The following is a 14964-nucleotide window of genomic DNA, read 5'->3' on the forward strand; positions in this document are numbered from 1 at the left end:
TCACTGACTCAATGGACGTGAGTCTGAGTGAACTCCAGGAGCCGGTGATGGATAGGGAGGCCTGGCGTGCTGCAATTCATGGGGTCACAAAGAGTCGGACACGACTGAGTGACTGAACTGAACTGAACTGAATCTTCTTCAGACTTGATGACACAGTCAATGAGATTTAGTTAAAAAAAATTGCCTCACACAATAAGCTAAATATCTCTTCACTTGTGTTTATATCTATTCTATTTTATATATATATATATATAAATAAATAAATATATGTATGTATGTATGAAATCACTGAGCTTTCAGATAATGAATGTCTACTATATTTGCCCATGAAGCTTAGTTGAATACCTTGTTCTTCCTGGCTGTAGTCCTCATATCTCTTACACTTGAAGTGAATTGTTAAATCCTTTTTTATCCCTAAGTTTTATCATATTACTCTAAGGAAATTATACTTATTGACTTTCTCAGTAGATGATGAATAAGTAGATGAACAAGTCATCTTGAACAAGTAGATGACTTGTTCATCTACTTATTTACTTCTTAAATAATTGAGAAATGGCAGCATTTAGCATTTTAATTTCATGTTTACTTCCCTGAATTTTGTCATTTTTAAAGTAAACTTAATTTTTTTAGTACAATCTGTTCATAAACCTTTCACTTTCCCCCCCATTATCTCCTAACCAAATTAGCCAATCTGTAAAACCATTTATTGGTTATCCAGTAGATTTTCTTGCTCAATAGCATTTTATCTTTTTTTCATCTAGATAAATTTCATTTTACTTTTACCACTCATGTGAGGTGAAAGTCGCTCAGTCGTGTCTGACTCTTTGCAACCGCATGAACTATAGAGTCCATGGAATTCTCTAGGCCAGAATACTGGAGTGGGTAGCCTTTCCCTTCTCCAGAGGATCTTCCCAACCCAGGGATCGAACCCAGGTCTCCCACATTGCAGGTGAATTCTTTACCAGCTGAGCCACAAGGGAATCTCAAGAACACTGGAATGGGTAGCCTATCCCTTCTCCAGCAGATCTTCCCTACCCAGGAATCCAACCAGGGTCTCCTGCATTGCAGGCGGATTCTTTACCAACTGAGCTATCTTAATATATGTATATATTATATAATATATGAACTATATATATTATAATATATGAACTACCTTAATATATGTAATATATGTATCTTAATATATACTTCTATGAAACTCCTCTTCTTAAAAAGTCAGATAGTAATCAGATTTTGGTTTTGTTTATTGCTTAACTGTATTCCTATCTTTACCTAGTTTTCTTAAATATATTTATACTGAAGATTATCACCTTGTATCTGGGATTTAAAGCCTTCCATGTTAATGAGTTGTTCCTATCATCTGCCTTTTCATATTTTGCTTTTTTCTTTCAGAAATGTTTTTGTTATAGAACTCTGCTACTTCATAGCATTTGGATGGTTTGAAAGTATTAGCTGTGTTTTCTATATTACTGTAGTTGTTAGGTATGTTCTTTTTCTAAAGTACTGGAACTTACCTGGCAGGAAATACAGATATTAGTAGAGAGTAACTGATACAACTGCCTATCCAATTCTTACTTTTTGTGTGTTTCTAATGTATAATCAATTTGGTTTGGATTTTTTTATATCTAGCAAACTAAGGTTTACATACACATATTTTCTATTGTAAAAGGAACCCTTACCAATAACCATACATTTTAATTGTTACCTGTAGGTTCTGACAATTATATACAACAAATGCAGTTTCCTTAGTGTTTCTGTTTATTTTGTTAAGAAAATACTTAAATGATGATGGATAATTCATATATTCTATTAATGAGTAAGGCAAAAAATCCTTTTCTTTTAACACTATAGCATATAGATGAAACGAACATGTCTAAAGTACTGGCAGTTGTACTTGAAACCTCAGACGAACTCATTGATATTTCTGCCGAACTTTGGTCTTGATGCAAAGACTACATGTGATTGCTAGTCCTGGTATTGCTAATTCTTCATTTATTTTAAAGGATATCACAAATTATTTTAGGAAAAACATTCATACCTAACATCTATTTAGAGTAGAAGAAGATAGGGTCTTAATATTTTACTGTTGGAACCCTGTTAACCTAAAAAAAATTAAGCCAGTCTGAGCTGCTTTAGCAGCCTTCCAAGGCAACAGCCAGCATCCAGGGATATTGAAGACATTTTTGAGGTCACGGAAACGTGTGCCATGGCATAGTGAAAAGCATTGAAATTAGAAATAAATAAACCACTTTTCCTTAGCCCACTTCCATAACTTACATGTCTGAAGTACTGACCAAGTGACCCCAAGCAAGTCAGTTAACTGTAATCTTAACCTAATAACACAGGGTTGTCATGAGGATTAGATAGGAAGGACACTTAAATGACCCTTGGTTTCTTCATGTATAAGAGGAAGAGGTTAGTTTGAATGAACAATAATATTCCTTCAGGTCTGCAATTCCAGATTTTTAAAATAATACAAATTATGCTTAGAAAAGTATAAATGTTCATATGTAGTGAGTTTATAGAGTCAAATAATTTTATCAGGAAGTTGTGACCAAAGGCATGACATTTGTAGATTCTTTACAGCATGATGAAAGATGATTAGCTATCACATTCTCTCCTATCTGTCTATGGGATTTAGTTCCAAAGTTGTCACTTCTGCTTATTAATCCTGTTGTTCTTCCATAGTTACATGTTTTAATGGAGACTGACCAGTAAAATTTTGCTGCGTGTTGAGTTATCTTTGATGTGTATTCAAATACATTCAAATTCATTATATGTTTCTAAGCAGTTTGTTTGAGCACTCATGTTTCAAGTTTTGCATTTGAGATTTTTGATGAACTCCAAAAAGCATTGCATGAATTACTTTTAATTAACTTTCTTTTTATCAGATTTTATTGTGACTGTTGAAAGTGGTTGATTACTTAAATGTACAGATCAGATTGGAACTGAAAAGTGAAAAGTGATGAAAAGAAATTAAGTTGAAATACCCAAACCTAATATTGAAATAAAAGTCACTTAGATTTGAATTTTTATTTTAAATTATTTGAAGATTGTAATCTATTAATGGGGTGTATAGACTCTTGGCTTCTTTTAGTAGTGCTATTCTTGAGGAAATAAACATTTGTATTCTGTATTTTAAAACTGCCATATAGAACAAAAGAAAATAAATACTTGCAAGCTTATTTTTCTTCCAATACCATAAAACTGAAATGAAGGATGTAAAATTATAAATAAAAGCTTCACTTGTACCTCCATCCCCATCATTATCCTTCCTAAGCCCAGAGGAAAATGCTGTGAACAGATTTGGTGTGTTACCACCAACCCTTAACAGAAATTATTTGTTTTTGTGCAAATGTGTGTGTTGCTACTCCCCTCATTCATTCTCAGTAACTTAATTGCTTTTCAGATAGTATATCTTGCCCAATTTTCAGTATCAGTACACACTAATCTACCTTTTATTACCCTGGTAAGCAGGATTGTTTCTTTTTCATGATAGAATAGGGTCCTGTTGTATGCCTACTGTAATTTATTTAAACAGTCTTCTGTTTTTGAACATTTAGGTTTTTTGCATTTAACACATTGCCATGAAGATTCCTATATATATTTCTTGGCATGGCTTTGCATAAGATAAATCATAGCAGTGCAATTTCTGACCCAAAGGATACATTTATTTGACTTGAATTTTCTTGATTTTGAGTTAGGTTAAACATTTTCTCATGTTTATTGTCAGATTTTATGTTTTGTTGAACTACCTGGTCATATCCTTATACATTTTCCTGTAGACTGACTCCTTTTTCTTCCATTGGTTTATTCATATTACTAGAATTCTATGTGTTATGATATTAGTTCTTTGTCACTGTATTAACAGATATTTTCCTAATTTATCCTTTGATTTTTATTTTATTTCTATTTGCTTACTGTTTTGCTATTCATTGGTCTTTAATTTCCACATACTTAACAGTTCTTATGGACTTTGTGTTTTACATTTAGACCTTTACTGTAAAATCATAAAAGTGTTATTTTATTCTAGTACTTTTGTAATTTCATTTTGTGTAGTTAAATTAGTGATACATTTGGAATTAATTTGGTGGAAAGAGAGAAACAGAGATCTAGCTTTAGCCAGCAAGTTGCTTGAAACATCATTTATTTGGAAATGCATGTTTTTGCCCAATAATTTGAAATGTCTTGATTTTATAAATACCTGTGTTTGGATATATAGGATTTTATAAAATCCTGTTGTATTTTGGTCAGTTTCTGGAATCTGTATGCTTTCTATTGATACGTCTGTATATAACTTCCACTAGCACCGGACTGTTTCACGCCTGCAACTTTATAAATTGTATTATTGTCAGCTAGGGTAGTTCTTATTCTCCTTTCATAGTTTATATTATCACTTTTTTTCATATAAATCTTATTATAATTTTGTCAAATCACTTTTTCCCCTCCTCAAAACAAATTAACAAATACCATCTTGGAATCACATTAAGAGTTCATGTATAAAAATAGGATAGAAGAATAAAATCTTTATTATAATGGATTTTTATATCCAATAAGACATGGATTTCCATTTTCAAATTTTCTATTCTTCTTCTCAGTAGAGTGTTTACAAATTCTGTGTTATTTATTAAATGTAATGTATAAACATTTATCTTTTTATTACCTTTGTAAGCAGGTTTGTTTTCCTTCCATTTTTCAAATTGATTACTGTGTTTTAAAGTAAAGTTAACTGGATTTTGTATTCGGATTTTCCAGATACGGTTATCTGCAAGTAATTTCTACTCTTCCTCTCTAATATTTGATGCTTCTTTTTTTTTAATAATTTATAATTTCTTAAAATATGACCCACTTTACCACTAGTTTTGCAAATTTATTTGCATAATTTATATGTTATTAATTTTTCTGAATCTGTGGTTATGTCCCTTTTTCATTTGTAACTCAAGGAATTGAAGTTTAAATGGCCCTACTCACTACAGTAAATAGTAAAGTTACTCTTTTCCTCAATATTATGATCTTTGAAGTTAGAAAATGCTTTGTATGTTTTATCCTGCTTTTTTTTTTTAACTTCTTTAATAAAAAAGTCTATTGTATCAGCCTTCTAAAGCAACCTTACTATGAAGTCACTTGTTAGCTTTCTTCTAAATTATATACTTTTAGTTTTTTGATATAGCCTCATGGAATACAGTTTTCTAGAATCTTTATATTCTCTTTTGGAATTTCTTCAAGAGATCTAATATTTTTGTCTAAATTCTTAAGGAATCTTAGTCACAGTTACATTTCTTACCTTTAATAAATAATAGTCTAGCCTGATATACATTTTAAATAGCCAGAGTAATTCCATTTTCAGAGCACATTATATTGAGAATATTAAGTCTATTTTGTTTATGTAGTTAACTTTATATTTTGTGAGACAAAGAACTGTTAATCACATCATGTACAGACAATGTTTCAGCAGTCTTAAAAGAGAAAGTCTAGTCTGTGGGCTGGTTCTGGGGTTTCCTGTCTTTCCAGAAATAATTTGCTTCCTAATTTTGAATGAACTGTGAGATTAGCAAAGAAAAGCATGTTTGTAAGGCAGATATGACAATCATAGGCAAGAGGCAAAGTGGGAGCTAATAGTAGTTTATATGATGCATATGTTTAAATATGTATTAGTGTTTATATGTGGTTTTGTACAGATATGATCAAACACTAATCTGTTTTCCAAGACAGAATGAATGTGATTGTTTAATACTAACTCCAGTAGGTTTCACTTCAGTTCAGTCGCTCAGTCGTGTCCAGCTCTTTGTGACCCCATGAACCGCAGCACGCCAGGCCTCCCTGTCCATCACCAACTCCTGGAGTTCACTCAGACTCATGTCCATTGAGTCGGTGATGCCATCCAACCATCTCATCCTTTGTCGTCCCCTTCTCCTCCTGCCCCCAATCCCTCCCAGCATCAGGGTCTTTTCACTTAAACTTTGTAAAATAACAATATCTTCTAAAACTAGCATTAAATGCCAGTATAGCGGCTGTTGAGTAATCTTGAATAAAGTAGTACAAAAGGTGCTTTTTAAGAAGGAGCAGCAATGATTTTGTGAATATTCAACTTTCTAACAATATGTTTACTGTGTAAATGTGTTAATGAATTTGCCCCCTTGAGAAGGGTTTTTAGAGGATCAGTAAAGCATTATTTGCATTAGAAGAGGATATTATCAACTTTCTCATTCTCTCACCTTTCTTTTTTAGGTCATGGAAAATGGAAGATTTGCAAAATACAAGTATTTTACCCATGTCATGATCAATAAGACAGACATGTTAATGATTACCAGAAGGTAACCTCCTTTCTCTAGTATAATTTGATAACAGGTTAACTGACAATCACTCATGAAGTGAAGCAGTTGTTATTCACATCTTATTCCACATATTTAACACTGATTCATAGTAACTATGGGGCTTCCCTGGTGGCTCAGACAGTTAAAAAATATGCCTGTAATGCGGGAGACCTGGTTTCGATCCCTGGATCAGGAAAATCACCTGGAGAAGGGAATGGCAACCCACTCCATTACTCTTGCCTGGAGAATCTCATGGACAGAAGAGCCTGGTGAGCTACAGTCCATAGAGTCTCAGAGAGTCAGACGCAACTAACACCTCACTTTATGGTAACTGTGATTCTCTTGCTCTGCAAGCCTCGTGCCTAAAACTGTACATGCATACAAATAAATGCATAACCATGCACAAGCATGACTTTAAGTACTTTTATTTGTTTCAACCAATTAAGTGGATACAGAAATTCCCCATAAAACTATAAAGGGTGGGCAATACCATTCCTTTCACCTCTCTGAAAAAGTGTACAATTTCAGGTTACCCCAGAAATCAGTAATCTGGTGGTATCTGACCATTAGAATATATAGAGAAACTCAATCACATAGATAGGTGTACCATTGGAGACAGATGAGTTTTTACAGCCAGATCCTCACATTGGCCTGTAGGTAGTAGAGGGAAACATAAAAATATACAGTGCCATAGCCTCGGAACAGCAAGTGTTCACAGGCCTTATTGTTGATATTATGAAACCTGGGGAAAGAATAAGCAAGTGCAGTTTTAAGATGGATTTCTGGATGGTAGGGAGTGAAAATGTAGCTGAGGAGGAGAAATACAACTAAATAGAAAGGAGTGGCCTACTGATTGATGCAGGTTTGTTCACTGCCAAAAGGGTGAATTTATATAAGCATCTTGTTGGTTCAAGTTGATTATTGAACTTAGCAATCATTTTTAATGTTTTTAATCCTAATAATTTCTGAGCCCCAAATTTATAACACTATCTTAATTTTCTTGTTTAAAGAGTAACATAAAGTAGAAAACTCACAGTATTGAGAAGGTGTAGATGTGAGAGCCAGTATTCTTTCCATCTCAGATACCAGTCCCTCTTTTCCTAGGGGCAACTTGCTTTTGTTTGTTTTGTGTCCTTGAAATACTCTATGCCTGTGCAAGCAAAGTCTGCCTCTAAAAGCATATGTCTGCCTGTATAGGCATGTTGTGTCTGTTGCAGTTGCTAAGCCATGTTTGATTCTTTGTGACCCCATGGACTGCAGCACTCCAGGCTCCTCTGTCCTTCACTATCTCCTGGACTTTGGCCAAATTCATGTCCATTGAGTTGGTGATGCTATCTAACCATCTCATCCCCTGCCACCACTTTTCCTTTTGCCTTCCATCTTTCCCAGCATCAGAATCTTTTCCAGTGAGTCAGCTCTTTGCATCAGCCAAAAGTTCGGAGCTTTAGTTTCAGCATCAATCCTTCTAGTGAATGTTTAGGGTTGATTTCCATTAGGATTCACTGGTTTGATCTCCTTGCTATCCAAGTGACTCTCAAAAGTCTTCTCCAGCACCACAATCTGAAAGCATCAAGTTTTCGGCACTCAGCCTTTTTTATGGTCCAGCGCTCAAATCCATCCATGACCATAGCTTTGACTATATTGACTTTTGTTGGCATAGTGATGTCTCTGCTTTTTAATATGCTGTCTAGGTTTGTCATAGCTTTCATTCCAAGGAGGAAGCATCTTTTAATTTCTGCAGTCACCATCTGCAGTGATTCTGGAGCCCCCAGAAATAAAATCTGCCACTGCTTCCACTATTTCCCCTTCTATTTGCCATGAAGTGATGGAACCGTATGCCCTTACCTTAGTTTTTTTGTATAGGCATACACATACATATTTTAATGTAAATGGGAATCCATTATTAAACACCATTCTGTACCTTAATTCTTTACTTAAGGCCTATGTCTTAAAGAGTATTCCATGTCAGTATATGGAGATCTTTCTTAATTTGTAAATGACTGCCTAGTATTCATTTAGAAATATGTACTATAATGTACACCTAAGTTGTTTCTGAACTTTTATATTTAAAGACCAGTGCTTCAGTCATTTTTGTTCATAGCAGCATTCAGTCATGTTTTATTAACCCTTCTCCCCATTGACTAAGGGAAGGGTGACTCATCAGAGTTAAACAAGAGTCATTGCTAAGTTTATTATTTCCACATCTTGCAACATTTTAGAAATAACTTTCTTCTCAACATAGTGGACCTCTTTAAGTGTGGTCATATAAACCTTGACAGTAAGTGTAATGAGTTAGTTGATTGAAAAATGATATTTATACTTAGGGTGTACTTTCCAGGTTTTGCACTTGAAGATAAAGGAGCTTTCAATCAGGAGAGGAGATACTAAGTATCTGCAATAAAATTAGCTTAGCTTTGTTTTTTCACATGGTTGTAGATATTCTGGAGGACCAGTGGGTCTATTCCAACAGTCTCTATAATCCGATTGGTGAAAGAAGGGATCAGAGACAGAAGATGGAGATGAAAGAAATAAATCTTGATTAGCTGTCTTTTTTTTTCCATTCTAGCCATGTATCAGCTGTTTCTTTAATTCAGTCCCTTAACTTAAAGTATATGCCACTTAAAGAAACCTCTGATTGTACTTACAATTGATGTTTCAGCCAGAAAGACGACTTGAGGAAGAAAGGCCTTTGAAGGAAGAATTAAATAGAATTATTATAAACAGAATTATTTGTATCTCTTGATTTCTTTCCTCAAAATAATTGGGGGAGAACAAGAATTACTTTTAAAAATCTCTTTCTGATAAAGTTTGGTAAATATATTTTATGGAGCCTTAGCAACAACAGCATTTTTTTCTAAAGCACTAATTCCATGGAACTTCTCCAAAATATTGCTTGGTAACTGTTTCTCTTAACTTTTTCCTGTTTCTTAAAAAATTTCTAATATATTTCACTTTATAAGTACTTTATTTTTTCTAATATAAGAATGTCATGCTGTACATTTCCTACTAAACATTGCTACAGATTTCATGTTTTCATTCTCATTTAGTTCAGTTATTTTCCAATTTCCTTTGAGATTCTTTGACCCATGTATTTTTTTTTTTTTAGAAGTATTCTGTTAAGTAAACATTTGGAAGTATCCTTATTTCTGATACTTGTTTTCTGGTTTAATTTCATTAAACATACTGAGAACATATTTTGTTTTATTTCAGTTCCCTTAAATTCATTATAGTCTTTTATGACCTCGAATGTGGTGTCTCTTAGTGAATGTTCTACATGCCCTTGCAAAAAAGGTGTGTACTGCTTTATTATATTATTGGATGTAAATCCTTCAGTTTTTAAAGTGGATTCTTTTTTCTCTTTTTGAGTGGTGTGTTGTTTGTAACAAAAGGAACATTTGGACAGCTTACTTGTGAGTGGCAGTATAGTTTTGATGAGTTTACCAAAGAGCCATTCATTGTTCATGAGAGAAGACTGCGCATCGAAGCAAAGGTATGTTGAATAGAATTTTTTTAACACTTGGTGCTGAAAACAACACATTAAAATAGTCTTGACCTCTGTAATGTTTTCTACCTCTTTTATAGATGTTGCTTTATCTTCGTATGGTTTTTCTTTGCACTGCTGTCTTACTCAGGCTTAAAGAAAAGAAACTTAGGCCAAGAAGAAATGCACTTTTGTTCTCTCACATTGACAACATTTGTGGGTCCTCATTTCATACTCAGTAACAGAACTGTACCTTCATCGTTGCTATTTAAGGCACTAAAGTGAGATATTTGTATACCTCAGAATCCCTGGCAGTTGCCTACAGAATGTTTTTCCCTGAAATGCTCAGTTTTCACTGTAACAGCCTGTTATCAATAATTCTTTTATCTTTTTATAGATATTATCTTCCTAATTCAATTGTAATCTTCTTGAATGCAGAGACCGTTTCTCTGATCTGTAGCAGCTAGTGCAGTACCTGGTACTTGGATGTTGATATAAAATACAGAAAATTGCTAGTCATTTGGTAAATCATCAAGAGTCTCAATATCCATTGTAAGTTGGCCAGGGGAGGGTCATGGGATCAGTATGGTGCTACCAAGAAGGAAGGGTCAGCTCTATATGAAGTTTTGGCAGTAAGAGATGGTGAGAAGTAGTTACCCAGAGGTGATTCAAGGAATTGTTACTGGAAGAAGGGGCATTGGACACAGTCAGAAACAAGATTTCTTCTAGGCTAGCCTACAGAACAGAACTGTGCCTAGGTCCTATGCTTAACTAGTGAAGACCATTAGTTCAATCTTACCATTAATTTCAAAGACATGGGGCAGCTCTTAAGTAGACTGCATGTTAGTTTTTGAGCATCTTAGTCCAATTTACCCACTGAGAATTTCTCTGATTCACTCAGAAAATGAAAGACCCTGTGGCCACTTATGAAATAATGAGTAGCCCCAGGTCAGTAGGTGCCCAATATGATACGGGAGATCAGTGGAGAACTAATTCCAGAAAGAATGAAGAGATGGAGCTAAAGCAAAAACAACACCCAGTTTGGATGTGACTGGTGATGGAAGTAAAGTCCGATGCTGTAAAGAGCAATATTGCATAGGAACCTGGAATGTTAGGTCCGTGAATCAAGGCAAATTGGAAGTGGTCAAACATGAGATGGCAAGAGTGAACATCGACATTTTAGCAATCAGAGAAATGAAATGGACTGGAATGGGTGAATTTAACTCAGATGACCATTATATCTACTACTGTGGGCAAGAATCCCTTAGAAGAAATGGAGTAGTCCTCAGAGTCAACAGAAGAGTTTGACATGCAGTACTTGGATACAATCTCAAAAATGACAGAATGATCTCTCTTTGTTTCCAAGACAAACCATTCAATATCACAGTAATCCAAGTCTATGCCCCAACCAGTAATGCTGAAGAAGCTGAACAGTTCTATGAAGCCCTTCAAGATCTTCTAGAACTAACACCCAAAAAAAGATGTCCTTTTCATTATAGGAGACTGGAATGCAAAAGTAGGAAGTCAAGAAATACCTGCAGTAATGGGCAAATTTGGCCTTGGAGTACAGAATGAAGCAGGGCAAAAGCTAAAAGAGTATTGCCAAGAGAACACACTGATCATAGCAAACACCCTCTTCCAACAACACAAGAGAAAACTCTGCACATGGACATCCAGATGGTCAATACTGAAATCAGATTGATTATATTCTTTGCAGCCAAAGATGGAGAAGCTCTGTATAGTCAGCAAAAACAAGACCGGGAGTTGACTGTGGTGCATATCATGAACTCCTTACTGCCAAATTCAGACTTAAATTGAAGAAAGTAAGGAAAATCGCTAGACCATTCAGGTATGACCTAAATCAAATCCCTTATACAGTGGAAGTGACAGATAGATTCAAGGGGTTAGACCCGATGGACAGAGTGCGTGAAGAACTATGGACAGAGGTTTATGACATTGTACAGGAGGCAGTGATCAAGACCATCCCCGAGAAAAAGAAATGCAAAAAGGCAAAATGGTTGTCTGAGGAGGCTTTACATACAGCTACTAAAAGAAGAGAAGCTAAAGGCAAAGGAAAAAAGGAAAGATATTCCCATTTGAATGCAGAGTTCCAAAGAATAGCAAGAAGAGATAAGAAAGCCTTCCTCAGTGATCCGTGCAAAGAAATAGAGGAAAACAATAGAATGGGAAAGACTAGAGATAAGAAAATTAGAGATACCAAGGGAACTTTTCATGCAAAGATGGGTTCAGTAAAGGACAGAAATGGTATGGACCTAACAAAAGTGGAAGATACTAAGAAGAGGTGGCAAGAATACACAGAAGAACTATACAAAAAAGATCTTCATGACCCAGATAATCATGATGTTGTGATCACTCACCTAGAGCCAGACATCCTGGAGTGTGAAGTCAAGTGGGCCTTAGAAAGCAGCACTATGAACAAAGCTAGTGGAGGTGATGGCATTCCAATTGAACTATTTCAAATTCTGAAAGATGATGCTATGAAAGTGCTGCACTCGATATGCCAGCAAATTTGGAAAACTCAGCAGTGGCAACAGGACTGGAAAAGGTCAGTTTTCATTCCAATCCCAAAGAAAGGCAATGCCAAAGAATGTGCCAACTACCGCACAATTGCATTCATCTCATACACTAGCAAAGTAATACTCAAAATTCTCCAAGCTAGGCTTCAACAGTACGTGAACCATGAACTTCCAAATGTTCAAGCTGGTTTTAGAAAAGGCAGAGGAACCAGAGATCAAATTTCCAAAATCTGTTGGACTATCAAAACGAGAGTTCCAGAAAAACATCTACTTCTGCTTTATTGACTATGCCAAAGCCTTTGACTGTGTGGATCACAGCAAACTGTGGAAAATTCTGAAAGAGATGGGAATACCAGACCACCTGACCTGCTTCCTGAGAAATCTACACGCAGGTCAAGAAGCAACAGGTAGGACTGGACATGGTATAAAGACTGGTTCCTAATCGAAAAAAGTGTAATCAAGGCTGTATATTGTCACCCTGCTTATTTAACTTATATGCAGAATATATCATGAGAAATGCTAGACTGGATGAAGCACAAGCTGGAATCAAGATTGCTGGGAGAAATATCAATAACCTCAGGTATGCAGATGACCACCCTTATGGCAGAAAGCGAAGAAGAGCTAAAGAGAGTTGATGAAAGTGAAAGAGTGAAAAAGTTGGTTAAAACTCAACATTCAGAAAACGACGACCATGGCATCTGGTCCCATCACTTCATGGCAAATAGATGGGGAAACAGTGGAAACAGTGACAGAATTTACTTTTTGGGCTCCAAAATCACTGCAGATGGTTATTGCAGCCATGAAATTAAAAGATGTTTGCTCATTGGAAGAAAAGTTGTGACCAACCCAGACAGCTTATTAAAAAGCAGAGACATTACTTTGCCAACAAAGATCCATCTAGTCAAAGCTATGGTTTTTCCAGTGGTCATGTATGGATGTGAGAGTTAGACTATAAAGAAAGCTGAGCACAGAAGAATTGATGCTTTTGCACTGTGGTTTTGGAGAAGACGCTTGAGAGTCCCTTGGACTGCAAGGAGATCCATCCTGTCCATCCTAAAGGAAATCAGTCCTGAATATTCATTGGAAGGACTGATGTTGAAGCTGAAACTCCAATACTTTGGCCACCTGATGTGAAGAACTGACTCATTTGAAAAGACCTGATGCTGGGAAAGATTGAAGGCAGAAGGAGAAGGAGATGGAACAGGATGAGATGGTTGGGAGGCATTACCGACTCAGTGGACATGAGTTTGAGTAAACTCCAGAGTTGGTGATGGACAGGGAGGCCTGGCATGCTGAAGTCCATGAGGTTGCAAAGAGTTGGACACGACTGAGCGACTGACCTGAGTGGCTATTAGGCTCTGCTTTAGCCCATATTGCATTTTTCGGCTTTTTTGTAATCTACAAGGATAAACTTCTTATCTCCTTGATCTCTTCCTCTTCCACTAATATCAGCAATATTCCTTTTTTTTTTTAAATAGAAGAATCTGATTTCTTCTGAAGTCTGTATATGCCTGTTTAATTACTTATAGAAATTGTTAGACTAGTAGTATACTGCTTCTTCTATGTTCTTACCCATGGTTAATAGAAGTAATCACCACCCCTCTCTCTTCTTAATAATCCCATTCTTTCTATTTGTCCCTCTAATACGTAACATCCACCACCATCCAACAGTTCTTCTCCCACAAGTACTGAACAGAATACTAAAAGAGTGAAAAAAAAATTGGAGGACAGTCACATAGCACCCACTGTGATTTCTTTGATTCTGAAGCTACATTTTCATTGCATTCTTTAAATAAAAAGAATTGCATTGGTTTAAAATGTCAGAAGTTACAGAAACACAAACACACATGCACATACTTATACACCATGTGTATATGTACTCACACACATGTGTACATTATTTTTCAGCTGATTATCACAAGTCCATGGCCAGAAATCAAGAACTATCTGAGAGAGGGAAAACAGTGGCACTGCTTCTAGATGTATCTCCTTCCTATCCTCTGCACCAACCTTTTATGGCTTCATAAAGCAATTGAAATCTCACCTAAAATTTTTTGTTTTAGGTTTAGTGGTAATGGATGGGTTAGAATTTAGTCTTTTTATTTGTTTATTTGTATTTGATTTTTCTTGATTTCTCATTCTTGTCTTTTTTTTAATGGCATTTCTTTATTTGTATTTCTGCAACTAGATTTCCATTTTAATGAAGAACTTACTCTGTTTATAGGAACGGGTGAAGTCTGTATTCCATGCCAAAGAGTTTGGAAAAATAGTTAACTTGAGAACCCCAGAGGATGCAAGGGTAAATATAGTCAATCTTTTACTTAAACACATAGCAGCTTCTCATTCAAAGCCATGTAAGTTGTATTGATATTAGTCTTTAAGGCAGATAAGTTGTGTTAGTTTTTCAATTTTATGTTGTGTTTTGATGATTTTAATATATGTAACTATGTAATATTTCCCCCAAATTATTTTTTCATTAGATTGAATTCACACACCTACTTGTTTTTGAAATCAAATTGCTCTCTTATTTTAAATCTTAACTGTAATACTTTGCCAAAAAAAAAAAAAAAAGCCAACAAACAAAAGAAATTAAGTCACTCTAATGCTCATCTACCAGCTCCAGCAGGGAAAG

The 14964-nt window shown here is 35.3% G+C and overlaps 1 protein-coding gene across 2 annotated transcripts in view; it reads left to right on the forward strand.

The window, feature by feature from the left end:
- VPS13A (vacuolar protein sorting 13 homolog A) overlaps nucleotides 1-14964 on the forward strand; it is a 266066-nt gene that overhangs the window by 247718 nt on the left and 3384 nt on the right. For both annotated transcript variants that reach the window (XM_055578364.1, XM_055578365.1), the window contains 3 exons: nucleotides 6229-6314; nucleotides 9681-9804; nucleotides 14557-14631. In XM_055578364.1, the coding sequence (XP_055434339.1) occupies nucleotides 6229-6314; nucleotides 9681-9804; nucleotides 14557-14631 (285 nt within the window). The remainder of the gene's footprint in view (nucleotides 1-6228; nucleotides 6315-9680; nucleotides 9805-14556; nucleotides 14632-14964) is intronic.

The sequence above is a fragment of the Bubalus kerabau genome, chromosome 4, assembly GCF_029407905.1.
Source record: "Bubalus kerabau isolate K-KA32 ecotype Philippines breed swamp buffalo chromosome 4, PCC_UOA_SB_1v2, whole genome shotgun sequence".
NCBI classification, from domain to species: Eukaryota; Metazoa; Chordata; class Mammalia; order Artiodactyla; family Bovidae; genus Bubalus; species Bubalus kerabau.